The 26,943-nt window shown below is 50.1% G+C and overlaps 2 protein-coding genes across 6 annotated transcripts in view; one reads left to right on the forward strand and one right to left on the reverse strand.

Annotated features, from left to right (window-relative positions):
- SLA2 (Src like adaptor 2) overlaps nt 1-26,943 on the forward strand; it is a 27,450-nt gene continuing 507 nt past the window's right edge. Inside the window, exons 1-9 of one of the 5 annotated variants that reach the window (XM_086332013.1) lie at nt 6-376; nt 3,332-3,465; nt 8,207-8,306; nt 8,669-8,755; nt 10,768-10,871; nt 22,942-23,091; nt 23,826-23,958; nt 24,345-24,548; nt 24,636-24,854. In XM_086332013.1, coding sequence (XP_086188139.1) covers nt 3,375-3,465; nt 8,207-8,306; nt 8,669-8,755; nt 10,768-10,871; nt 22,942-23,091; nt 23,826-23,958; nt 24,345-24,510 — 831 coding nt within the window. In that variant the 5' untranslated portion in view covers nt 6-376; nt 3,332-3,374 and the 3' untranslated portion in view covers nt 24,511-24,548; nt 24,636-24,854. Of the gene's footprint in view, nt 377-3,092; nt 3,115-3,331; nt 3,466-8,206; nt 8,307-8,668; nt 8,756-10,767; nt 10,872-11,493; nt 12,446-22,941; nt 23,092-23,825; nt 23,959-24,344; nt 26,785-26,943 lie in introns of those variants that run through there. The other 4 variants (XM_086332010.1, XM_086332012.1, XM_086332011.1 and 1 more) reach the window with 4 other exon arrangements.
- RAB5IF (RAB5 interacting factor) overlaps nt 25,491-26,943 on the reverse strand; it is a 7,448-nt gene continuing 5,995 nt past the window's right edge. Inside the window, exon 4 of the mRNA XM_086332028.1 lies at nt 25,491-26,035. Coding sequence (XP_086188154.1) covers nt 25,994-26,035 — 42 coding nt within the window. The 3' untranslated portion in view covers nt 25,491-25,993. The remainder of the gene's footprint in view (nt 26,036-26,943) is intronic.

Below are 26,943 nucleotides of genomic sequence, written 5' to 3' on the forward strand. Positions count from 1 at the left end.
GAAACGGGTGGTTGTGAGAACCACAGAGCCTGCAGATGTGAGCCGGGAGCCCTAAGAACCCTGCAGCAGAGCTCAGAGATGTGGGTCCTGCTTCCCCGCCTGGCTGTACTTGACAGGGCCACCTAGTCAGAGGTCTCTGAGGAGCACGGGGGTCCTGTCCCATCCCTGGGGTACAGACCACTACCACGGGCAGATGCCGAGCTCCCCAAAGCTCCCTGAAGACTCTCTCAGGCCAAGAGGTTTCTGGGTGGCCTAGAACTAAGGACATTGGCAGACTTCTAGAAGACTTTACACCCCACTGACAGCTCCAACCTCTTCAGCTAAAACATGCGTCTTAGCTGGTCCCCCATCCCAAGACTCTGATGACAGGAAACCAGTAAGTACGCTTGATTTTGTTTTCTGATGGCCTTGGGACTGTGAGGAAGGATGGTCCCCTCAAGACTGGGAGTGGGCTATACAGTTGGGAAATAAGCTCAACGGGAAGGGCAGTTGGTTCTGCTGAGGCTGTGAGAAACGGCTTCTGAGGGTCCTCCTCTTCCCCTTTGCTGTTCCCTCCAGCTGCTTTTCACGCCCATTCTGGTCTCATCTCAGTTCCCAACTTGCTGTGTGACTTGGGGACCCTCTCTGAGCGATAGCCATATGGTGTCAGTGGATACGAGGAGTCTAGATTATAACCTCTGAAGGCACATTCAGTTCTGGAGTCTACAGTTCCTCTCAAAAAGGTCTTCAGCTGATCTTTCTCAGCTAAAAGGGAGGGCAGGGGTTCTCCCTTTAGCTCAATCCAAATCCGTGACTTACCTCCACCACTGAGAAATTATTTTCAGAAGCACAAACACACAGAAGACTCAGATTGTAGACCCAGGTCTGCAATAACCAGCTACCAACAGAGCGCGAGGTCACTTTCTCTGGGCCCTGGTCATTGTTTGGAATGGTATTCAAACCCTGGGATCTCTCAAAAGGTCAAGTGCGATGATCAAAACAATGTGGGCGGTGGGTGTGCTGACCTCAGCTGTCTTTAACTCTTCCGCCCATGCCTGGGCCCCTGCAAAGTGCCTAACATGAGTAAGTTGTTCAGATACTTACACAGTTATTATTAGATTCTTCTCTTTAAGTTTGGGCCAATACCACCTCCTCTTCCTAGGTCTGCCCACCCCCGGTCTTCATTTTGCCCCCAGACGTCTTCCCGACCTTGACCTGACCTGGTGAAGGGAGCTGGCAGAGTGCTGGGGGCTGGCAGCCTGAGTGCAGGGTTCTCCTGCGGCCCAGCCCCCACCTCTACCTGCAGCGGGAAGAAGCCTCTGGGTTTAGTGTGGTTGGTAACTGTGGTGACTTTGTCTTGCTCAAAGAGAAGAAAGCAACCTTCACTGAGCACACTCTCCCTGCCAGGCTGCTCAGCTTCTCACAGCCCGAGGTGTCAGTATTATTCCCAGATTCACACATGAGACTCAGGAAAGTCGCGTGCTTTGCCTGAGGTCACACAGCTTGAGTTTGGTTGGTCTGAATTAAGCCCTCGCGCTAGCCAGGCATGATCTGTCCCAGGGGTTTTCTGGACCCATGTCTGTGCCTCATACCCAAGGGAAGGAAAGGCTGGGACCAGCAGGACTGTTGAAAACCTGACCATGAAAAGCTGCCTTGACCTTGAGGGAAGCAGAGACCCCAGGAGGCAGCAGCACCAGCTCGGGCTGCCAAGGTTTCAGGATTTCCAAGTCTGAGCAGGAAGTGGCTGCCAGGAGCCATCCCCTAAGGGTGGGCCTGAGCTACCCAAGGAGGGAGAGCAAACAGATCCTGTTTTCCCCGTGTTGATGGCAGGAGATGGCAGATGGTTTCACAGATAGATGTTCTAACCTCTAAGGCAGGACCTTTACTCCTCAGACAGGATGGCTGGTGAGGCCACGGGAGCCCCTCCATGATCATGGCGAGCAGCTGTCCTCACCCAGGGGTAGGGAGATGTTCAAAGGCAGGATGGAGACTGCCATGTCCCCACACTGGTGTAATCGTGTCCTGTCTGTAAGGAAAAGACTGAAACTGTCTCAAAGAATGAAACCACCTTCCTGCAGCGTCTTAATAATATATTGTTTGAAAAAATCAGCATTACCATGGAAACCTGAGAATTTAAATTATTCTAAAGATAATGGGCAAGATCCCCTGGAGAAGGAAATGGCTATCCACCCCAGTGTTTTTGCCTGGAGAATCCCATGGACAAGGGAGCCTGGCGGGCTACAGCCCATGGGGTTGCAAGAGTTGGGCACAGCTTAGAGATTAAGCAATAACAAACAAGGATAAAACACCTATCCAAAGAGCTTGTAATCACTCCATCCATTTAGGTAATGTTCATCAAGTGCCATCGTTGGGTGAAAATGCCGAGGAATTGGGCAAACAGAGAGGTCCTTGTTCATAGCATGCTATGGAATCGTGACTGGTTAAACAAGCACCCCAGCACATGAATAATTAAAAATTGGGAAGAGCACAACAGGGAGCCAAGAGGGACACAAGGGAAGGTCCCCAGAAACAGCCTCTGGTGAAGTGACATTCAGGGTGTGAGAAAGGAAAAGCAGGCACCGGCCAGCCTCTTCACACGCGTTATCTCTCAGGCCCGTATGGCGGGTGTCGTTATCCCCTTTTTCAAACGAGGAAATGGAGGCAAAGAGAGGGAAATGGTTCGACAGCCAATCCTGTACAGACTTGCAAGTCACCACTGTGTCATACGGCCTCCCAGGCACCCTACTCTGCCCTGTGACACTGGTCACTGTGCTCGGTGTCACCTTAGCTCACGAGACGCGCCAGCTCCCAAGTCCCCTCAGATCCCCCTTGCCCACCCAGCCATGGGTCCCGGTGTGCCTGGGATGAATGAACTCTGTCCTGTCATTGGCCCTTGCCCCCCAGGTGACAGAATGTGATCCCAGGTCAGGCAGTGGTTCTGAGGAACCATGGAAATGAGCAGCTAGGGCTGGGGGATTCAGGGAAAACTTCCTGGGGAGGGTGGGATACAGACAGGCCGGAAATGGGAAAAGGGTCTTCCGGCCAGTGGGAGGGGACTTCACACAGGGAAAGGCCCAGAAACATTGAATGGAGCATGGCTGCAGCATAGAAAAGATGGGATGAAAAGAAAACAAGGTCTGGTTTGCAGAAAGCCTTCAGAGGCTGGTGGGGAGGGGCTGGAGCCTGGTGCTGACGGGAGGGATCTCGTTCCCTTGTGTCGGCCAGGAGGTCAGCAGGGCTGAGCTGGGGCAGGGCGGGGTGGAGGAGGGGTGGGCAGGAGCAGGAGGAGGCGGGGGTCTGGGCACCAGGCTCGGGGAGCCATGGTGCGTCCCCATCACAGCATCTCTTTCAGATTTCTCTTGGCGATGTGCTCCTGAGTGTTCTTCTGAGGAACGATGGGAAGTCAGCCCAGCAGGGGGAAAGCCCTTCCAAGCCCAAGCTTCAGCCCCTGTGTGCAAGGCCAGAATCCTGAGCCCATGCAAGCAGGTAGGCCATGGGCCCCGGGACAGCCAGGGCCTTCCTGACCAGCCACTCCGACACAGCTTTAAGTATAAACACAGCTTCGAGCGTTCGCCTCCCCATGAACCCCACAGCCAGGGTCCCTGCTCTCGCGGAGCGTACATATTAATGGTCAGAACATTAACCCAGATAAACTAGAATATGTGAGAGGGTGACCCGAGCGAACTGGAGGGTGTGATGGGCCCCAGGCGTCTCCCAAGGCTTCCCTCCTCCCAACTCAGCTTATCCAGAGACTGAGCTGCAGCTCTCAGACCAGCCCACTTCCGCTGCTCTCCAAAGCTGCACCGTCCATTACCACAGCCACTAACCTTATGTTGCTATTTCAGTTTAGACTGAAATTAATGAAAATCAAAGATTCAGCTCCTCAGTCACACCAGCCTTATTTATTTTAAGTGCTCACCAGCCGTATGTAGCTAGTAGCTACCTTATTGGACAACACAATTATAGAACATTTCCATCAGCACAGAAAGTTCTGCTGGATGGTGATGCTGTTATCCTGAGAGGTGCTATGAAATACTTGAAGCAAAATAGAGCTATGATGCCTGGAAAAATGAATTCATACAAGGCATAGGCTAAACCTATCACTGTGGTTTTCTAAGGCAGTCCTGACTAAAAATGTCTGTTTTTATGATGATTCAGTTCAGTTCAGTTGCTTAGTCGTGTCCGACTCTGCAACCCCATGGACTGCAGCATGCCAGGCTTCCCTGTCCATCACCAACTCCCAGAGCTTGCTCAAACTCATGTCCATCGAGTCGGTGATGCCATCCAGCCGTCCCATCCTCTGTCGTCCCCTTCTCCTCCCGCCTTAAGACTTTCCCGGCATAAGGGTCTTTTCCAATGAGTCAGATGATTAAGATGATTAGGCCATCAAAATATCCTGCAGTATCTAATACTTTGAGGTTAGAACTATAGCCCCAGTTTTTTCTTGTTCCCTAAAACAGCCCACAAATCCTTTCTAACATCACTTTCTGATTTGGGGTTTTGATAATGCATTTGTCAGCAGCCTCCAGAGAGAAAGAGAACTAGTAGGGTATGTGTGTGCACACGTGTGTAAGAGAGAATTTAAGAAATTGGCCCACGCCGTTGTGGAGTGGCCAGTCTGAAGTCTGCAAGGCAGGTCAGCAGGCTGGAGACCAGGGAGGAGCTGATGCTGCTGAATTCCAGAGTGGAGCCTGGAGACAGGATTCTTTCTTCTTCGAAGGACATCAGCCTTTTTCTCTCAGTCTTCAACTGACTGGAGAAGATCCACTCACAAAGTGGAGGGTAATTCAAACCCTACTGATTTAAATCATTGGAAAAGACCCTGATGCTGGGAAAGATTGAAAGCAAGGGAGAACGGGGTGGTAGAGGATGAGATGGTTAGATAGTATCACTGACTCGATGGACATGAAGCTGAGCAAACTCCAGGGAGGACAAAGAGGCCCGGCGTGCTGCAGTCCTCAGTGTTGCAAAGAGCTGGACACAAGTTCTGAACAACAACTGACTTAAATGTTAATCTCCTCTAAAAAACAGCAGCATGGCAGCCTCTAGACTAGTATTTGACCCAATATCTGAGTACTGTGGGCTAGCCACTCTGACACACAAAAGTAACCATCACAGATAACAAGATTACTGTAAACCATCAGCACTTTTAGGAGGAAGGACATAGCCACACAGGTAAACAGAAGTGGGAGAGTGCAGAGCCACAGTCTGGATGTCTGGGTTTGGCAGGTGTTGCCCCCAATCTGAAGAGTCCTCTACATTGGCGGGGGCGTCCTTTCCACTTCTCTGCCCCCATCCCCAATATCCTCCTTTCTTTTTTTTTTTTATTATTTGTTTTCTTTCTGGCCACACCGCACAGCCTGCAGGATTTAGTTCCCCGACCACAGATCAAACCCATGCCCCCTGCAGTAGAAGTCAGTAGTCCTAACCACTAGACCCCCAGGGAAGGCCCAGTATCCTCCCTTCTTTAATACCAGCCTCCCCCAGATCCCAGATCCAGGTGTTATCGACACCTGGACCCTGCAGACACCTGGTGGGCAGGCAGCTGCCTCCTCTTTGCCACTCACTGTACACCCAGAGTGTGGGGCCCTGCAGGAAGAGATGTGGAAACCACACAGACCTCCACCTTATTTCCTCTGAATCAAGCCACAGGCAGTGCCCTCAAGGTAGCTCTGACTCACGGCGAGGCAGCTGAGAGGGGTGACCCCCAGCAGGTGTCCTGGGGCCCTCCCTGCCTGTGGGAACAGAGGGGAACTGGGTACCCCCCTCTCCCAGGGTCTCCAGGGGAAGGACGGGCCACAGCTGTGAACAAGGCAGGCATAGCCCCTGAGACAGGAGCTAAAGCAACCATCAATTACAATTGTGTTAGATTTTAGTGACAGTTTTAAGGGTCTCTGATTCAGAGTGTGGGCTGAGGGGCTCGTCAGGGAGGGGACATTTCATCTAATCCAAGGAGTGAAGAATGAAGATGACTCAGCCACTGGAGGGGACCCGTCAGGGGGCAGCATGTGCAACTCAGTGGCTCCTGAGGATGCAAAGCCAGGGCTTCCAGAAGGGAGAGGGGCCCTTCTGGCCACCTGCTTCCATTCTTGTCACAGGACACCCTCCCCAGACTTACTCGCACCGTGTATTCGAGCATCAGGCATTCCCCTGCCCCGTGGGATGGCCAGGCCCCAGGGTCTGAGGACTCTAGTCTGGGGTCAACAAGGGGATCTCCATGTGGGTCTGGGAGAATATGCAGGAACCGGTCCATTTCCAGAATCTCAGTCTCACTCTGTCCATGTCCCGGAGGCCCTCAGCCCCCATAAAGAGTCCAGCTCTGTGTCTGCCCCGCTCCATCCCCTGGGTCCTTGTCTGTCCTCTTCTGTCCCTCCCTCACTTCCTGGGGCCCCAGCTCTGTCTAGAGGGCCTCACAGAAGCCTCTCAGGCCCTGAGGAGCATCTGTGGGTTACATAAACCTTTCTTTCTGGCCCTGACTGCTTCCCATAGCTTGATTCAGAGGCCCCTACTGAGATGGGATGAGGAGGAAGGGGAGGGGGCCACTGGGGTGTGGGTGAAGGGTGCTCAGTAGGATGGGATTTTTCAGTAAAAGTGGGCCTGGACAGGCATTAGGAGGTCTAGTTAGACGGGACAGGCTGGTGCCCAGTGGGGTGAGGGGATGAGCATCCTGTGCTAAAGGTAGCTGCTTGCCTCCTGCTCTCCAACCTCAAGATTAGGCCTCAAGGCCCCTGTGTTCTCAGGACCAGTCCTGGTGGCGTGGCGTGGGGTAGGGGTGGGGGTGGCTTGGCATCCTCTGTCTCTGTGACTCCCTCTTTGAACGTCAGCCTCCCAGGCAGTCTGGGCCTTTCAGAGATGTGCTGTGCAGGCCAGTCCACCCTCCCTGGGCCCAGGAGCAGTGCCCCACGGGTGGAGAAGGACTCCCGGCAAAGCGCCCTGCGGAGCCTCAGTTGCTTTGCTGTGTCATGGGGCTGAACAGAGACGATGCATACCGCAGGTGCTCAGCAAGATATGGCAGGTGTGTGACTAAGACACTTGACAGAGCCACGCGTTCCTGCTGGGCACCTGCTCTGGGCCAGGCCTGTCACAGTGGGCCTGGGGCTGCACTTCTGAGGGGGCAGCGCAGACTTGCCCCTGTTGCTCAGGACAAAAGTCACGAGAGAACCACTCTGCCCATGTGCAGGCACTCCAGAGTTACAGCACCCTTCCAGATGGGTGATGTCCTGGGCCCCTCCAGGAACCCTCACCCACCATGTCCCCCTCCAAGCCCCTCAAAGCTGGTCCATCTGGTAACCACCTCATCAGTGCCTTTCAGAAGCTGAGCTCAGAAATCTAGGCTAATACCTGCTTAGAACTGTCAGTTAGCTATCAAAATCTCCTGTGATGATCTGTGTAAAAATGGGGTTGTAGGGACTTCCCTTGGAGAAGGCAATGGCACCCCACTCCAGTACTCTTGCCTGGAAAATCCCATGGACGGAGGAGCCTGGTAGGCTGCAATTCATGAGGTCGCTAAGAGTTGGACACGACTGAGCGACTTCACTTTGACTTTTCCCTTTCATGCATTGGAGAAGGAAATGGCAACCCACTCCAGTATTCTTGCCTGGAGAATCCCAGGGACGGCGGGGCCTGGTGGGCTGCCATCTGTGGGGTCGCACAAAGTCGGACACGACTGAAGCGACTTAGCAGCAGCAGGGACTTCCCTGGTGGTCCAGTGGTTAAGAATCTGCCTGCCAGTGAGGGGGACATGGGTTCTATCCCAGGTCTGGGAACTAAGATCCCACATGCTACAGGGCAACTAAGCTTATGCGCCTCGACCGCTGAGCCCACGCACTCTGGAGCCCATCCTCCACCCACTGCCGCAAGAAGCCCAATCACTGCAACTAGCTAGAGAGTAGCCCCTACTCACTGCAACTCAAGAAAGCCTGTGCACAGCAACGAAGGGCCCATGCGCTGCCACAAAGACCCTGCACAGTCAAAAAAAAAAAAAGGGGATTGTAGTCAGGAGCCCCACTCCCTTTGCCACGCCAGTCCTTTCCCTGAGGGGCCCAGGAGATGTCTGGGTGCCCTGGGCTCTACACAGCCCTGTGGAAAAGCATCAGATCCAGGCACCCCTTGGGAGCCCAGCAGACATGCCACCCCGGGTGCCTGTGGGAGGACTGATGGAAGAACCCAACCTCCACCGGAACTCACATTCTGGCCCAAGGGTGACCACCTCTGTCCCTCCCTCCAGAGAGGAGCCGGGCCAAGGCCGTGGCCCTGGGCAGTTTCCCAGTGGGCGAGCAGGCAGAGCTGTCGCTGAGACTGGGCGAGCCGTTGACCATCATCTCGGAGTAAGTCCTTCCGAGGGCGGTGGGTTGGATGCCCTGTCCCTTCCCCCAGTCCCTGAAGATGCACTCAGGGGTGGAGGGGCCTCTTCCAGGAGAAAAGAGCGTGGCCTTTGGTGCTGAGCTCACACAGGTGGAGTGTCTACAGCTTGACACTCCTGCAGGGAGAAGCAGTGGGGAGGGGCCCTGAATCAGACCACCTGCTGCCCAGGAGATACCTGGACCGGCTGGTGCAAGGAAGCCTGGGACACTCAGGTGGGACAGGTGGCCACAGGAACCAGCCTGGGGGGTCCCCGTGAGTCCCCCAGGGGCACTTCCCAGGGCTTGGCCCTTCTGAGAAGGGGGCCCCCTCGTCCTTCTCTCTCCAGGGATGGAGACTGGTGGACGGTGCTGTCGGACGTCTCAGGCAGAGAGTACAGCATACCCAGCATCCACGTGGCCAGAATCGCCCATGGGTGAGTCCCCATCCCAGGCCCTGCCTCAGGGGCTTCCTGCTGTCTCCTCCCACAAGCCCAGTCTTATCTGAGCAGAGCTGGCGTCAGAGGCCAATCAGGCCAGGACCCTGTCCTTCAGAGGGGCTGACAACTGACTCTCTCAGGTCAGCTTGTGAGGCTTGGGAGCCCAGGGGAGGGGGCTCACGAAGGCCTCATGGAGATGTGGCGCCTGGTCCTTAGAGGGTGGCCAAGAATTTGGTGAGGAGGGCACAGCAACCCACTCCAGTATACTTGCCTGGAGGATCCCATGGACAGAGGAGCCTGGCGGGCTGCAGTCCATGGGGTCACAAAGAGTCAGACACAACTGAAGCGACTAACACACACGCACACACAAGAATCTGGTGGTGGAGAATGCTGAGCATCAGTGTGCCCAGGGAGTCTCCTTGGGTGGCCTTTCCAAAAGGCATTTACTTGGGAGGATTGGACTTGGGCACACATGGTCTCTTACGAAGTGCGAGCCATCTCTCGCCAAGAGTAAGGGACAGACTGACTCCTTAGCAAATTCTGTGTCGAGAGAGAAAGGCAGTGAATAACCTGGAGCCAGGAATGTATCACTGAGTGCGCTGTGACAGCCACTCTTCAGTTCTGAGGCAAACTTAGAACTCAGGGGCGGCCTCACTTTCTGAAGCTCACGGGATGCCTGGCTCTGATCCTGAGACATGAGAACCCCTCATAGAATCAGTTCACACAGAGGCAGGGTGAAGCCCACGTGGCCTGCGTGTCTCTCTGTGGCCTGGGCCTGCTGGGCAGAGTTTTGTGCCCATAGCTGACACTGAAGTTTAAACCGAGGAAACACTGACTACCTCTGAGAGTCAGTCCCCTTTCTGGCCACGACTTCATTTGCAGCCTCTTTATGAAAGGATGTGTTTTATTTGCTATAAAATTAGGCTAAGTTTGCTGCTGGCACCAAGAAAATCACAGCTTCTTATTTACTTGGGATCAACTCAACCCTGACTCTGGCTTAGACTGTGGAATTTCACGGAATGACAGCCATTTCCATCAAATTGGCTTCTTAAGGCTTTGCTTGGGCCCGCCCTGGCTGATGCTGGGAAAGATTGAAGGCAAAAACAGAAGGGGGCGGCAGAGGATGAGATGGTTAGATAGCATCACCAACTCAGTGGACATGAATTTGAGCAAACTCTGGAGATAGTGGAGGACAGAGGAGTCTGGTGGGTTACAGTCCATGGGGTCACAAAGAGTTGGACACGACTTAGCCCCTGAACAACAGCAACAACCCAGGAATGACTCTGGGGACAGTGTGAAGCAGATGGACTAGTATGCCAAAAAATTCCTACAAAACTTCCTTGAACTTTCCATGGCAATGGAGTCCCTCGTGGACATATATGGGTGAGGATAAATGAAGAGAGGAAGGAAGATGTGGGCCCAGAATTATCAAGAATCCCAGCATTGGAAGCACATATGAAGATCTGTGGACTATGTAATTTTTTTTCTCAAAATTTTAGACTGTCTTGAACATTATAGTTCCAAACTTTTGACCCACAAATAATCTCCAATCGAAGTGAGATTTCAGTGATAATGAGTAAATGTTCACCTGCACACCGTTTGACTACATAGTTAAACTTTAAACTTCAAATAAAATATTCACTAAACTTAAAAAAAAAGAACAATTCTTAGAGAGGTGAAGGCTTAGAAATGTGAGTGAATGGCGTACGGGTACTGGGGGAACTGGGCGGGTGACAGGAGAGGATCTGGGATCACCTAACCTGCCCCCAGACCCTGGCCATTTGGGAATGAGGTCTCCAGTCAGAGAAGACTGGGGCTGACCCCGTGAGACTGTCCTCTGAGGGCCCTGGAGCCAGGACCAGGACACAGCGGCGGGGCCTGAGAGACCCCGAGGCCAACTCTCCATGGGACAGTTGGAATTGGAGGTCCACAGAGGCAGGAGAGGCTCCAGTAGGGTCTTGGCCCACCCACCCCCAGGCTGACCCCCGACCGTCTCTCCCCACCCCCAGGTGGCTGTATGAGGGCCTGAGCCGGGAGAAAGCTGAGGAACTGCTGCTGCTGCCTGGGAACCACGGAGGGGCCTTCCTCATCCGGGAGAGCCAGACCAGGAGAGGTGGGTAAGCTCAGTGCCACCCTGGGTCCGTCCCTGTTGTGCCAAGAGCCAGGTGTGATGTGACTCGGGGGTAGCGGTAGGAGCCCAGATGTGGAGGGCTGGAGACTGGCCTCAGAGTTGGGCGGCCTGACTAACTGACCACAGGCTGCGGCCTTGAGAACCCATCAACAACGGGGAAAGGGGAGTCCCCTGGTGGCTCCAAATGCAGGGGGCCCGGGGTTTGACCCCTGGTTGGGGAACTAGTTTCCACATGCCACAACTAGAGATCCCAAGTGCTGCATCTCGGACCCGGTGCAGCCATATAAATAAATGAAAATATTAAAAAAAAAAAAAACGAGGCAATGACCTGCATTTCCAAAAATGGGTATGAATTGCCCACAGAAGGGATCCAGGCTCAGCCAACGCTTTGGCAACCAGGACTTACCATATAGTCATAGGAGAGTGCAGTCATTCCCTGCCTTGACCAGCAATGATTTCTCCTTCCCCAAGACACAATAGGATCCTGATCTCTTGGCAAAATGTTGACAAGTTGACAAGGTCTCTGTGCTTTGGGTCATTAGCCAGTTGGAGCCAGAGAACCCACCAAGAGTCACCTCATGACCCTCCTCTCTTTGTTGTGCAGATGGGGAAACAGAAGCCCACAGAGGGATGGAGACCTGTCACACTGCACATCCAAATGGGGCCTCTCCCACCCCAGGTTCAGGGCCTTTGCAAACAAAACATGAAGTGAAGTCTGTCTCTGATGCCCTTGCTTACTCTCTGAACTGCAGCCAGGCGTCCCTTACAGCAGGGACAGAGAGGAACAGCGTTCATGTTTATGTTAGGCCCTTTAATTGCCTTCACACAGCCCTGTTGCAGGGGCAGGGTTGTACTTCCAATGTTCCCATTTTACAGATGAGAAAACTGAGACTTTTAGAGAAGAGAAACGATTTGCCTAGGGAGACACAGATACTAAGTGCAGAGCTGGCATTCAAACCCAGCTGAGGTTCATCTTACTTCAGACCCCCAAGAGAGGCCCACCTATCATGATAATGGTGATTCATTGCAACCTCAGGGATGGACTGGGGAGAGGCTCTGTAGGATGGGCTTTCTGTGCTTCCCCTGAACTGAACTAACTTTGATGCATTGTCAGGGGCGTACTCAGTTCTCTACTCAAGTCTCCCTCCTGGGGCTCCTTCCAGCACATCTTTGCCTCTCCTTTCCTTTCTTCGGGAGCCCCCTCCCCACTCCACCTCTCCTCAGCCCCTTCTGCTGTTTCCCGAAAGTACCAGCATCACCCCCTCACACACACCAGTAGGCTGACCAGGGTCGGGGGCTGGCTCAAGTGCGGTAGCTACAAACAGGAAACCATAGCGGTGCTGTTGGGGGCAGGGGTGCTGCAGACCAGGCCCCAGTGAGCTTGAGAAGCCACAGGAAGTGCTCCAGTGCTCAGCTGCCCCACCCCCGCTCCTTCTCTGGCCTGGTTGAACCCCAAGAGCATAGTGACCGGAACTTACTGCCACTCTGCCCCCTTTCTAAGAAGGTATATATACAGGAGGAACCAGTGGAGAAATAAAGGAGAAAGCAGATAAGAATCCAGAGAGTCTTTTTTTTTTCCTTCTGGTTTTATTGAGACATAACTGATATCCAGCACTGTATAAGTTTAAGGTGTAAAGGATCCGTAAGATCTCTAAGGAGCCACAAAACTGTTGGGATTAAGGTTAGATTTGACTCTAAGGTTTCCCACAGCAACGCCAGAAGGGATTAGTACAGAAGGCAGCTCTCATCAAAAAAGAAAGAAAATTGCCAGTTCTACAGGAAAGGTAGCAGTTTCCCAATACTAATTTTTGATCTCTCATCTGGGGCTTCCTTTTGGAGAATGCGTGTCAAGAAAATGGGTCACGACCCATTTGTGGGTCAAGAAATCAGGTTAAGTCGGTGGTTATAGACCAGTGGGTCTCAAACCTGGGTGGCCATCAGAATCACCTGGAGGGTTTATTAGACCAAAGACCTGGTCCAGGCAGTTCTGATTTGGTAAGTTGAGGCCTCAGAGTTTGCCTGTCCAACAAGTTCACAGTTGATAATTGCTGCTGCTAGTCTGGGGACCACACTTTAAGATCTAGACCTTAATGGGCTTCCCAGGTGGCTCGGTGGAAAAGAACATGCCTGTAAATGCAGGAGGTGCAAGAGACGTAGGTTCAATCCCTGGATCAGGAAGATCTCCTGGAGTAGGAAACAGTAACCCACTCCAGTATTCTTGCCTGGAAAATCCCACGGACAGAGGAGCCTGGTGGGCTGCAGTCCGGGGGATCGCAGAGTCAGGACTGATCTAGACCTTGGCTATGTATTGGAATCATCTGGGGGAGATTTATAAAGTACTGATGCCTGCCCTCCACCCCCAGAGTTACTGATTTAATTGGTCAGGGGTGTGGCCTGGGCCCTGGAAGCTATAAAAGCCCCCCACCCCCACCCCTGGGTGATTCTGATGTGCAGCCAAGGTTGAGACCCATTAAGCTGGTGAATCTGGACTGGTGAGTGTTTAAAGTGAAATACAGCTGAAACATTAGGGTGCCTCACTGGGGTTGGGGAAAATACTACTTCATCAAACTTTTGTTTTCAGTCATTTTAACGGTGTCCTGGGTCACAATGTAAAATTTCGTATTGTGGTTTGTGGTCAAAAAAAAGTTTGACACTAAAGCTGTAGGGGCCCAAGTGACGCCATAGGATGGTGGTTCTGAGACTCGAGTGTACAGGAATCGTCAGGGAAACATCTTGCCAGTGTGTTCCTGGGCCCCACCACAGACCTGCCAAATAAGACTGTGGGGCACAGAGGTCAGAAATCTGCTTCCGTCACAAGCTCTCCGGCCGGTTCTCCTGTTCTTTTAAGTTTGGAAACAAAGTTCCAGTCTAGGGAACCCAAAATCAAGTAATGAGAGACAGTGTTTTTCATGTTTGCATAATGCATCTTGTCATCTATAATGGTAATTAACTGTCGACTGAGTGGGTGAGACCAGATTTTCTTTGGCCCAAGGTGTGGATGTACCTCTGGGAGGGAAATTCTACAGGGGCTTTGAGTCTGTGGATGGACCAAGGAGGAAGTCCTGGGGCACTGCGCTCCTAAGAATACAATTCGGGGCCTGGAGTCAGGAGGGGACGAGGCCCCTACATCTTCCTAAGAGTCCCTCTGGCGTACCTTGTGTTTTAGGGAACCATGGCAGGGTCTGAGTCAGGCTGAAAATCTTGGTCTGTGAAGGGGCTCGAAGGGCTTCTGGAGGTCCTAGGACTGTGCTAGAGGTCAGCGCCAGGACCAGGCCCCACGAGCACCACCCTCTTACCTTTCTACTGTCCTCCTGTGTGTTGATACTCTGTTGAGCATAAGAGATTGATGAACCGTACACACTTCCCCCCTGAGGGGCTCACCTCTGTGTGTTCTGTCAGCTGAGAAATGCTTAAAAGCATCTTCTCCGAGTCAGGCCTGCTAAATTGTGGTTCCTGCCCTCAGGCTCCAGACAGTTGAGGGGCCAAGGTGCAGCATCCTCCAGACTCTTAGCTTCTCAGAAGTCTCAGTGGAAGTTCAGAGCTTTTAGTCTAATCTCACACTACTGTGGACCCCTCCCCTCCTCCTGGCATCATCGTCAGAACACCTGGGAGAACATGTGCCTGGCCCCACAGGTCACTGCAGGCCAGCCTGTGACACTGGCGAAGCCTGCCTGAGCTTCCAGCAACCCCAGGACCTTGCCTTTTCCCCCGTGGGTCTCCCAGTGGCCCTGCACCAGCCGCAGCTCCCACGGCCTGGCTCCCAGCCCCCTGCCTACCAAAATGCTCCATGAACAAACACTGCTTGTTCTTTCCATGCTGCATCCTTGCACACAAGCCTCCCTCGGCCTGGAGAGCCCCCTCCTCCGTTCTTCCTCTTGGCCAACGCCTACTCATCCTTCACAACCCACTGCAGTGTCGCATCCCCGGGTTGTTTGCCACCTTTTGCTCTCAATTCCCATAGCCACCTGAAAAGACCTCTTCTGTAGCCGCAATACATTTATTTCTTAAAACGAAGTCAGGTGTGTGGTCTAAGAGCAGGGGAACTAAACATAAGGATGAGGACCATAAAGGAAAATTCTGGCTGAGGCACGTGCCAGTGAGACATCCCTGGCACATGCCCCACAAAACGTGCCCCAGAGAACGAAGTTCTGATTACCTGTGTCCGGGGCTCACGCAGTGCCAGCTCCTGCTCAACAGATATTTACTGGATAAATGGATGAGTGAATGAGTGCATATATGTATGTTGAGGGGAGGAGAGAGGGTGAAGAACCAGGGTAGGGTAGACTGCCCCCTCACACCATGTGTGCTCAGCAGTTGGAGTACAGATGGTGGCAAGGACTCCTCGAGTCTGCTTTTAATCATGCCTGTGTCCAGTGTTCATCACTGAGATTCAGTAATTCATTCAGCAAATTCTGCATGGTGACTCGGTGCCAGCCGCTGTTACAAGTAGCGGGGATTCAACAACAGAAAAAGCAAGATACCTGCCCACAGTTTAGTTGGCAGCGTGGATAGTGAACAAATAGTCATTATGCGTCTGATCATGGCAAGTGCCCTGGAGTAGGAAATGGCAACCCACTCCAGTGTTCTTGCCTGGAAAATTCCATGGACAAAGGAGCCTGGCGGGCTGCAGTCCATGGGTTTGCAGAGTCAGACTCGTCTGAGCACACACAGCAGCCCGGCAAGTGCCACAGAGAAACAACAAAGCGGTAATTAGGAGGAACCAAGTCAACAGGCGCGTCCTCTGTGGGAGGCAGGTGTGCACCGGGAGCAGATTCAAGGTCACCCAAAGTCAGGTCACACAAGGTGTTGCCAGGGTGAGGGCTTCCGATTTATTTTAAATGTGACAGGGTTCTAAGCAGGGGAGTGACATGATCTGATCCCTATACTGTGCAAAGAGAGGCTGTGGCAGGGGATGAGGTGAAAGTGGGAAGCCACAGTAAGAAGTGGTTGGTTTCCAGATTTGTTCTGAACATAGCCAGTACATTCAGGTTTTTCTGTAGGGCTGGAAGGGAGATTAAGAGAGAATGGAAGCTCTGAGGGATGATGCTGGGGTTCAGTTCAGTTCAGTCACTCAGTTGTGTCCAACTCTTTGCAACTCCATGAATCGCAGCACGCCAGGCCTCCCTGTCCATCACCAACTCCCGGAGTTCACTCAAACTCATGTCCATCGAGTCGGTGATGCCATCCAGCCATCTCATCCTCTGTCATGTCCTTCTCCTCATGCCCCCAATCCCTCCCAGCATTAGAGTCTTTTCCAATGAGTCAACTCTTAGCATGAGGTGGCCAAAGTACTGGAGTTTCAGCTTTAGCATCATTCCTTCCAAAGAACACCCAGGGCTGATCTCCTTTAGGATGGGCTGGTTGGATCTCCTTGCAGTCCAAGGGACTCTCAAGAGTCTTCTCCAACACCACAGTTCTGGGGTTAGGAGCTTAGTAATGGGTGAATCGTGTTGCTATTTTCTGAGATGGGAAAATGGTGGGCAAATAAATTAGAACCGTCCCTCGCGAGACTCACCGTTGGTTATATGATGGGTGGGGTAATGTTGAGGGAGAGCTGGGGCTTCTCCCAGGCAGAGAACAAGCTCTGGAGAGTTGTCCAAGTAGGAACTGAGTTGTAAAAGGAAGACTGGTGTTGACTCAGGTGGAAGAGTGTTCCATATAAAGGGAACAATGTGAGCAAAGAGGCAGAGAACGGATCAGGAGTACTGGATGCTTGCTATATGCCAAACCCTGCTGAATGTTTTATCTACTTTACCATCTGAATCCTTGTGGCAATCTCCTGAGACAGGGACAATTATGATCCCCCTTTATAGATGAAGAAACAAATCTGAGAGGTCAAATAATGTTTTAGAGACACAAGTAGGGTTATAGTATGCAGGGGTGTTATAGGGTGTGACTCTATGGGATGTGAACCCAGACAGTCCAAGTTTAAAAGATGTCCTAAAGCTGAGAGACAGCAGTAGATATTTGGGACTGGCTGCAGCGTGCAGTGAGATGGGCCAGCAAGGTACCAGGCACACGGACCAGTCGCAGATGCCTTGGTAGGAGGCCTGTCCCCACATGGGGTTGACAGAGCGTATTATCTCTGAGTCTACCCGTCAGGTTCTCAGTGTGGCTGTCAGGACCCTTCCTGGTTCTGGTAACTGTGGTTACAGTGGCCAAGATGGGGTGGCTAGAGAACCAGGCCCCATAGAGGAACTTGGTCACTTAGTTCAGCTCACTGGTTGGCCTCCAGAGACTATTTTCAGATATGTAGCCCTTTCCCAACCAGAGAACTTTTTCAGGGTGACAACACAGCTCCAGAAGAGATATATCTCTTTAAAAAAAAAAAAAAAACTTGTTACTTTTGGCTGCTCTGGGTCTTCATTGCTGCAAAGACTCTCTGTCCTTGTGGTGAGCAGGGGCCACTCTTTGCTGCAGTGCTCGGGCTTCTCATTGCAGTGGCTTCTCTCGTTGCAGAGCACAGGCTCTAGGTGAGCAGGCCTCGGTGGGTGCAGCACACGGGCTCAGTAGTTGTGGTACATGGGCTTAGTTGTTCTGTGGCATGTGGAATCTTCCCTGACCAGGGATTGAACTGGTGTCCCCTGCATGGACTCTCAGGCAGGTGGACTCTCAGCCGCTGGACCACCAGGGAAGCCCCAGAAGAGATTCTTAAAGATAAAAAGTCAAGGTGTCTCCAGAGTCAAGTAGAAGACAAAGAAAAGGAAGCAGGGACCCTACTCCATACTTCTCAAAGAATACTGACTTCGTAGCCTGAAGCCTTGCTAAATTCACTTATTAGTTCTAGTAGGTTTTTTGTAGGTTCCTTAGGATTTTCTACATATATGATCACACATTATCGATAAATAGTTTATTTTCCAACCCATAGACCTTTTGTTGTTTTTTCTTGTCTTGATTGCACTCGCTACGACCTCTAATATATAACAAGTAAAGTTGTAAGAGCATTCTTGCTCTGTTCTTAATCTTAGAAGGAAAAATTTAGTCTTTCCCATTAAGTATGATGTTACTTACAGATTTTTCACAGATCCTCTATGTCAGGTTACGAGGACGTACCCTTCTGTGATAGCAGTATAGTTCCCCAATAATGTCTAGGTCCAAATCCCTGAAACCAGTGACTGTGAATTACCTTACATTGCGAAAGAGAGTTTATTGATGTGACTAAGGGTTTTGAGATGGGGAGATTATGCTGGATTATCCAGATGAGCCCAGTGAAATCACAAGGGTCTTTACAAGAGGGAGGCAAGAGGGTAAGAATAAAGATGGAATAAGGGGCCATGAACTAAGGAATGCAGGTGGCTTCTAGACACTGAAAAGGCAAAGGAAGGGGTTCTCCTCTAGAGGCTACAGAGGAAATACAGGCTTGCTGATACCTTGATTTTTGTTTAGTGAAACCCATTTCAGGATTTTGACCCCCAGCATTGTAAAATAATCCACTCTTGTTGTTTTAAACCTCTAAATATATGGTAACTTGTTACAGCAGCCATAGGAAACTATTACATCTTCTATTTGTAGTTTTATTTTTTAAAAATCATAATTGAACTGTGTCATATTATTTTTCTACATTTCTCCAGATGATCGTTCCCCGCCCCGCCCCATTTATTCTACTAATATAGTGAGTTAACACTGATGTTCAATTTTTAAATCAACTTGTATTCCTGGGATAAAGTCAATTTAGTCATATTGTGTTATCATTTTTATATATTTCTGGGTACAGTTTGCTAACAGTGTGTTAAGGATTTTTTTGTCTATATATATATATGTGTGTGTGTGTATGTATGTGTGTGTATATATATATATATATATATATATAAGGGATATTGGTCTATAGTTTTCTTATAACGTTTTTAGCTGGTTTATATAGCAAGTTAATTGGTGATCTCATGAAATGGGTAGGAAAATGCTGCCTTCTATATTTTAAGAGAATTTGTGTAAAATTGAAATTATTTCTTCTTAAATGTTTGATAGGACTCACTAGTAAAGCCATCTGGGCCCAGAGTCATCTTTGCAGCAAGTTTTAAAATTATGAATTCAACTTCTGCAATAGATATAGGTCTATTCAAATTTTCTATTTCTTGCATCAGTGTTGGTAATTTGTGTCGTCTAAGGATTTGTCCATTTCACCCACATTGTAGAATTTGTTGGCATAGTTGTTCATGCCCTTATCCTTTTAATGTGTGTAGGATCTCTTCTATGGTGATGTCCCCTCTTCCTGATGTTGGCAATGTATGTGTGTGGTTTTTTCCTTTTTTTCTTGATCAATCTAGCTCAAGGTTTATCAATTTTATCAATCTTTTCAAAGAATCAGCATTTGATTTTTCTCTGTTTTCTATTTTTTATTTCTGCTTTATTTCCTTCTACAAAAATTTATTTTTTCCAGCTTTTTAAGGTAGAAACTTTATTTTATGCCTTTTTCTTGAAATGTAAGGTTTAAAGCTACAAATGTACTTTCAAGTCCTGATTTAGCTGAGCTCACAAAATTTTCTTTGGTTAAAAATATTTTCTAGTTTTGCTTGTAATTTCCTCAATCTCTGGGTTATTTCCAAGTATCTGGGAATTTTCCACATATCTTTTTGTTATTAATTAATTTATAATTTAATTGTTGTAGTCAGGAACTATACCTTTAATTATTTCAGTACTTTTAAATTTGTTTTTATGGCCCAGTCTACAGTCTGCCTTGAATATTCCATGTGCATTTGTTGGGTCCAATGTTGGCTAATTAAGCCAAATGGGCTGATTGCATTGTTCAACTATTCTATTTCCCTACTGATTTTCTATCCTATCAAGTACTGAGAGAGGAGTGTTGAAATCTCCAGTTATGATTATGGACATCTCTTTCTTCTGTTAATACTCTCGGCTTTGCTTCTGTGTCTTTAATCTCTGTGATTGAGTGCATGCAAATGCAGGACATCCTCTTATCTCTGATAATATTGTTGATCCTGAATTCTACTTTTCTGGTATTAATATAATCACTCCAGCCTTCCTATGATTAATGTTTGAATGATACATATTTTTCATCTTTTACTTTTAGCCTATGTTTTAAAAGTCAAAATGTGTTTCTCAAGTAGTTGTATTGGTTTTTAAATATATATTTATTTATTTGGCTACATGGGGTCTTAGTTGTGGCATGTGGGATCTGGTTCTCTGACCAGGACTCGAACCCAGGCCCCCTACATTAGGAGCTCAGAGTCTTAGCCTCTGAGCTAAGGGAAGTCCCAAGTAGTTGTATTTTTAAAATACAGTTTGAAAATCTCTGCCTTTTCATGGAGTATTTAGACCATTTCCTCAAAGTAAAAGCTTCCTAAAACCAAGCAGTGCCTGTGCTTTGGGAAATTCCCTCCTGCATACCATTGGCATTCCACAGGGAAAGGTTAAGTGACAGGGCCACTGCCTCTTCTTCCAGGTTCTCTGTGCCAGTCTTCTCATCTGTAAAGTGGGGATAATTGTACCTACCTCATAGGGTGGTTAGAATTATATCCCATATAAAAGGTGCATAGTAAGCACTCAATAAATGAAAGCTACAGATAGCTTTAGATCCTTAGACAGTAATAATAGATTATTACCATTATACCACTAAAAAACCCTCTTCCTGTTTGGCTTTAAAAAAAATAATTTTATTTATCTATTTTTGACTGATCTGGGTCTTCTTTGCTGCACATGGGCTTTCTCTAGCTGTGGATGCTCTTCACTGCGGTGTGTGGGCTTGTCCTTGTGGTGGCTCCTCTTGTCGCAGAACACAGGCTCGAGGCACGCGGCTTCAGAAGCTGCAGCATGTGGCTCAGCAGCTGCAGCTCCTGGGCTGTAAAGCACAGGCTCAACAGTTGTGGCACACGGGCTTAGTTGCTCCTCGGCATGTGGGATCTTCCCGGATCAGGGGTCAAACTCATGTCTCCTGCAATGGCAGGGGGATTCTTTACCACTGAGCCACCAGGGGAGCCCCCCTTTCGCTTTGATGAAGTGTTGACTGAAGAAATGAATCCCACGTTATAGAGAGCTCTCATATGTATCCTCATCTGCTGAAAATTACTATTCTAGGCCTGATTTTATATAGTTACAATTTTATATAGTCCTTTTTTCCTCTATTTTTTAACCATGGCCAGTTATCTGTTTTTTGTTGAAACCTATCATCTGTATACTTTAAACATTTGCATTTTCATTTTATATAAATTATCTCTCAATAAAGTTTATTTTAAAAACTAAAACAGGCAACTCCTTGGTGGCCCAGTGGTTAGGATTCTGGGCTTTCACTGCTATGGCCCAGCTTCAGTCCCTGGTCTGGGAACTGATATCCCACAAGCCACATGGCATGGCCAAAACTACCAGTTCAGTTCAGTTCAGTCGCTCAGTTGTGTCCGACTCTTTGCGACCCCATGAATCGCAGCACGCCAGGCCTCCCTGTCCATCACCAACTCCCGGAGTTCACTTAAACTCACGTCCATCGAGTCGGTGATGCCATCCAGCCATCTCATCCTCTGTCATCCCCTTCTCCTCCTGCCCCCAATCCCTCCCAGCATCAGAGTCTTTTCCAATGAGTCAACTCTTCGCATGAGGTGGCCAAAGTATTGGAGTTTCAGCTTCAGCATCAGTCCTTCCAATGAACACCCAGGACTGATCTCCTTTAGGATGCACCACCCCACTAAAAAAAAAAAAACTGGAAAAATTCTGTCACTTGCATCAGTGTATATAACATTCATGTATGAAGCTCCAATACTTTGGCCACCTGATGCAAAGAGCCGCCTCATTGGAAAAGACCCTGATGTGGGGAAAGATTGAAAACAAAAGGAGAAGAGGGCAGCAGAGGACAGGATGGTTATATATCTACTCAGCGGACATGAATCACTGACTCAATGGACAGAATTTGAGCAAACTCCAGGAGATAGTGGAGGACACCAGACACTGGCATGCTACAGTCCATGGGGTCGCAAAGAGTCGGACACGACTTAATGACTGAACAACAGCAATAGGTTAAAGACTAATAAAAGCAACACCCATGTGCCCACCTATCAGCGTAGGTGGGCAACTGTGCATCATTACCTTTGAAGCCCCCTGCCTGCTTCACTGTTGATCAGTTTCTTTTTTTCCTAGCTTTGCCACACATGCAATATAGTCAATATAGTCTTGGCTGCCTCTGAACTTTATATAAATAGAATCATACTGAATGTATGCTTCTGTGACTTGCTGTTTCTGCTCATTATTTTAAACATTTACCTATGCTTGTGTGCATGGTGGTTATTAACTTTTACTACAGAATAGTGGGGCTTCCCTGGTGACTCAGATTGCAAAGAATCTGCCTGCAACACAGGAGACCTGGGTTTGACCCCAGCACCAGGAAGATCCCCTGGAAAAGGAAATGGCAACCCCACTTCAGTATTCTTGCCTGGAAAATTCCATGGACACACAAGCCTGGAGGCCAATAGTCCATGGGGTCACAAAGAGTCGGACACTACTGAGCGACTAACACTGTCACTGAATAGTGTTACTTTCTAGAATCTACCATTCTCTTGAGTGCATATGGGCTGTTTGCAGTCTGGGGCTTTTCTGAACAGTGCTGCTCTGAATATTTTTGGTTTTGTATTGGCAAGGGATCATGCTGGGATGGAACCACTGGGTTGTGAGGTATGGGCACGTTCAACTCGACTAGTTAATGCCAGCTGTTTCCAAAGTAGCTTATACTGACTTACCTTTTTACCAGCAGGCTAAGAATTCCTTTTTCTCTGCATCCTTGCTGACATCTACTGATCACATTCTAAAACACTTCCGTCCACTTGGGTCTTTATAAGAACAGCCAACACTTAATGCTCACTTCAACTGTGGCAGGCCCTGTTCTGAGCACTCTGTGTGCATGATCTCATTTCATCCTCACGAGACCCTAGCTGTTACGAATGCGTTGTCATTTGTGAACAAGAGAGCACGTCTTTGTCTTTCCCCTCTGCTTCCCCTTCTGTCTGAGCCTCGTGGCCACTCTCTGCGGCCATTTCACACGTTCCTTCTCCCATCCTAGGCAGGGCTGGGTCCCAGCACGGCCTTAGTCCCACCCAGAGCCTTTCCTCCTCAGGCTGTTACTCCCTGTCGGTCCGCCTCAGCCGCCCTGCGTCCTGGGACCGGATCAAACACTACAGAATCCAGCGCCTGGACAACGGCTGGCTGTACATCTCGCCGCGCCTCACCTTCCCCTCACTCCTGGCCCTGGTGGACCACTACTCTGGTACGGCCGGCCTCCGCCTCATACGAGAGTAGATGGGGATTTGGGCTTTGGGGGCAGTCAGTCATCTCTCGGACAGTTTACTTGCTGGAGAATATCCAGACAGAAGAGGGACCGCCCCTTTCTCCACGCCAGTCCCTGTGCCAAGAAACGCAGCCTGGGAGCCCCGGCTTCATCTCACACCAGCAGAGCCACTCAGATGTCCTGTGGGTGTGTAGGCCAGTACCTCACTGACCACTGTGGTTCTGAGTCAAGGTCCCCCACGGCTGGCACGGTTCTCTCCGCAGGAATTAGGCCCACAGCTGTTGTTACTGTGGAATTTAGTCAATTCTCAGCATCTTCTGGTGCCTATCCTGTAACAGCACAGTGTCAGAGGCAGAGAGGAAAGACCACTGCTGAGAAAACTGATCAGGGGCTTTCTGGACAGCTGTTCCAGGCAGCAGATACTGACCGAACAAGTGGAGACTGATCATCCCTTAGCTTTCTTCTTTCCAAAGCACTTTCCTAATCAGAAAACTGGGGCTCAGAGAGGTCCCTCAACTTACCCAAAGTCACACAGTAAATTAAGTCTCCCCAGTTAGCCCAGAATCTTTGACTGCATCTCAGCTTCCAGATGAACAGTCTGGGGCTCCCCTCCCACTAGCCAAGTGTGGAAGGCTGTCAGGGTGAGGGTGGTTGGTTGGCGAGGGAAACGGGGCTGGAGTCGGCCAGGTCAAAGGTCTAGGTCTCTTCCTCAGAGCTGGCGGATGACATCTGCTGCCTCCTCAAGGAGCCCTGTGCCCTGCGGAGGGCTGGCCCACTCCCTGGCAAGGCCATACCCCCACCTGTGACTGTGCAGGCGACACCACTCAACTGGAAAGAGCTGGACAGGTGAGGGGCTCCTGCAAGGGGAAGTGGAACAGAGTTAGAAGGACCCGCCCCTGGGAACCTGGACTGGGGGCGTCACCTTCAGGGACACCTGGGAGCCACCGAGCATCGTCTGAACTCAGAGGCCAGCCCAGGCTCAGCTGGTCTGCTGGGGGGACCAGCAGGGATGCCAAAGCGGGCACGGATACTAGGCATGCCTGGACACCAAGGTGGAGGGACAGACAAGATGGGGTACAAGAGTACCAGGCCTGAGTGAGGTCACGCAGGGGTCTGATCTGACAGGGAACAGGAAACCAGGGGGTTTTCAGCAGGTTCTGAGAGCAGGGACTGGGTGGCAGGGGCGGGGAGGAAGCGGAGGCTCCCGACCCAGCTCTGTCCCTTCTCCACAGCTCCCTCCTGTTCTCTGAAGCATCTGCTGCAGGGGAGGAGTCCCTCCTCAGTGAGGGGCTCCGGGAGGCCCTGAACTCCTACATCAGCCTGACTGATGACACCTCCTTGGACGATGCCAAGGCCGAAAGCAGACGGCGAAAGGGTAACCAAGGCTGCGGCACCTAGAGCCCCATCTCAGCTCAGCCTGAGCAAGCACCCCAAAGGCAAGGCGGCACGAAGGGGAAGGGAGGGCTGGGGCACAGAGGCACATCCAGGGGCCCAGCAGTATCCTCTGTTCCTTCCCCTCTTAGCCCTAAGAAATCACTTAACCTCCTCTCAGCGTGATGACTTGGCCTACAACCTCTAGTTCGGAGTCTGGAGCAGTTAAGAACAGGGCCAGGACTCCAAAAAGAGACCAGATGTCCTCTGGGGTCTGACCCAGTCAATTCCTGAGTTTGGGATTTCCAGTGTCATGTCCTGCCTGTCGAGAGTCATTTTCCATCCCACAACTCCTCCCACAAGATAGAAAACCACCACCAGCATCAAGGTGGAAAAAGTAACCATTTAAAGAAAACTGACCAGTCTCGCTCAGAATGCTACCACACCTCTGAAGGTAGGACTGTGGCCTGGAAGGAACAGGAAAGCAGAGGGAATAGGTGGCTTAAACAGCAGCAGAACCTGGGCTGGCCAGCTCCCACCTGACCGCCAAGCCAAGAGCAAGACCCCTGACAGTCCAAGTCCTCCACATCCCCGTTAAGCCCCTTCTTGGGACAGTCCTAGCTCTCAGGTCTGTTTCATTGTGTGGCTCATCCTTTGAACCTGACTACGCTTTTCTGGCTACAGCAGCCTCGCCACCTTGTGGCCAAATGCAAAATGACACCATCTGAGCCCAGCACACTGCGGTGAGGTTATAGGCACATTCTCTGGGCAGGGGCATCAGAGGGCGGGGAGCCCTCTCTCCACAAAGTCAAGGCCACCGCCTGTACCAACTCCAGTCCTCCATTTCCCTGCTGCCCATGAAAGGAAAGGGGCCTGGCTGCAGCTGCTAAGTGAGCAGAGAGAAGAGGGAAGAAGGAAGGGGAGGGAAGGCCACTGCCTCTATTGCCCTACTGGGTTCTGAAGCTAGAGTGGAGGTGGGAAAGGCTTTACCAGTATCATCAACAGGGTCTCAATTAAAGATCTGATTTATTCAAGTATCTGAAACATTCTACAATGAAAATCATTATCAGATGCTGCTTGTACTGTTCTATGGACCATGCACATACTGCCATACTGTTTTCAGAAGACTTGATATGCCCATGATTGGTAGTTTAAAAACTGTACACCTGATGGAGAAGGAAGACAATTTAATGTTTCATCCAGATCCAGAGGTGCAGCAAATTAAAGGACAGCTCCAATTGGCAAACAGGTATCTCATGATGGTCTCCAAGAAGAAACGGTTGGCGATGGACAGTTCAAAAGTGCTTCTCCAAAAGGTGGATGGTTCTTTAAAAAGTTTCAGGTCGCAACCCTTGCAGAAGACACTGACGCCCAATACACTGATTCTCGGTCCAGGAAACACGGGTCTTCCGGGTTCCACGTGGCTGGGGAGCCCCCACCAATCGTGCTTCTGTGCTGTGACTAAGAGGGTCCTCTGGACCGGGCAGGGAGCAGGTGGAGCCAGGCGCCGTCAGTCATAGTGGACGGCAGTGTAGAAGATGATCCAGATGACCTAGACAGCAAAGAAGCAGTGTTTACAGGTCCCTTCACCGAGAGGGTCAACACGGGCTCCTACTCCACCAAACAGAAGTGTCCTAACAAAGTGCGCACAGTGGACTTCCCGGGGGCTAGCCAATGCGCGAGCTGCTTGGGGGCTTATATAATTTCACTGAAAACAAGATGTCTCCAGTAGAACCCAGGACCACCTTGCTGTACTCCCAAAGGACCCTGGACAAGTCTCTCCTCCTGTCATCAGTGCGAGGGCTTAGAGTTACAGATGTGGAAATGATGGAGATGAAGTCAACTGTACTGCTAGTAAGCGTTAGAATTAGCAACACGTCAAAGCAGAACTCATGTCATACCCTGTCAGCTTCATACCAGAGCAGAGGTTCTCAAACCTGACTGTCCTTGGCAATCTTCTGGGATCTTAAAAACATACAGAGATGCCCAGGTGCCACCTCCCAGAGATTCTGATTTCATTGGTCTGGGCTAGGGTCTGTAACTTTTAAAATATAACTTTGAGATGTAATTCATTGTTCATAAAGTTTACCTCTTTAAAGTATATATAATTCAGAGGTTATTCATATATTCGGAGTTGTGAAAACATTTTAGAGGATTTTCGTTACCCTGGAAACAACACCTCTTCCCGTTATCAGTTACTTTCCATTTCCCTTCCCACCCCTGTCCTAACAACCACTAATCTACTTTTTATCCATATGGGTTTGCCTCTTTTGAACATTTCACATAAACAGAATCACAACATGTGGCCTTTTGTGTCTGCATTTTTTTCACCTAGCACCATGTTTTCAAGGCCCATCCATGTTGGAGCCTGTACCAGTATTTCAGTCATCTTTATGGCCGAGTATTTTATCCAGCCATTTGTCAGGTGACGGCAAATGCAAAAAATTTTCATTTGGGGGC

Source organism: Bos grunniens, chromosome 13, assembly GCF_055505025.1.
Source record: "Bos grunniens cultivar Pamir isolate PY7600 chromosome 13, Bosgru_T2T1.0, whole genome shotgun sequence".
NCBI classification, from domain to species: Eukaryota; Metazoa; Chordata; class Mammalia; order Artiodactyla; family Bovidae; genus Bos; species Bos grunniens.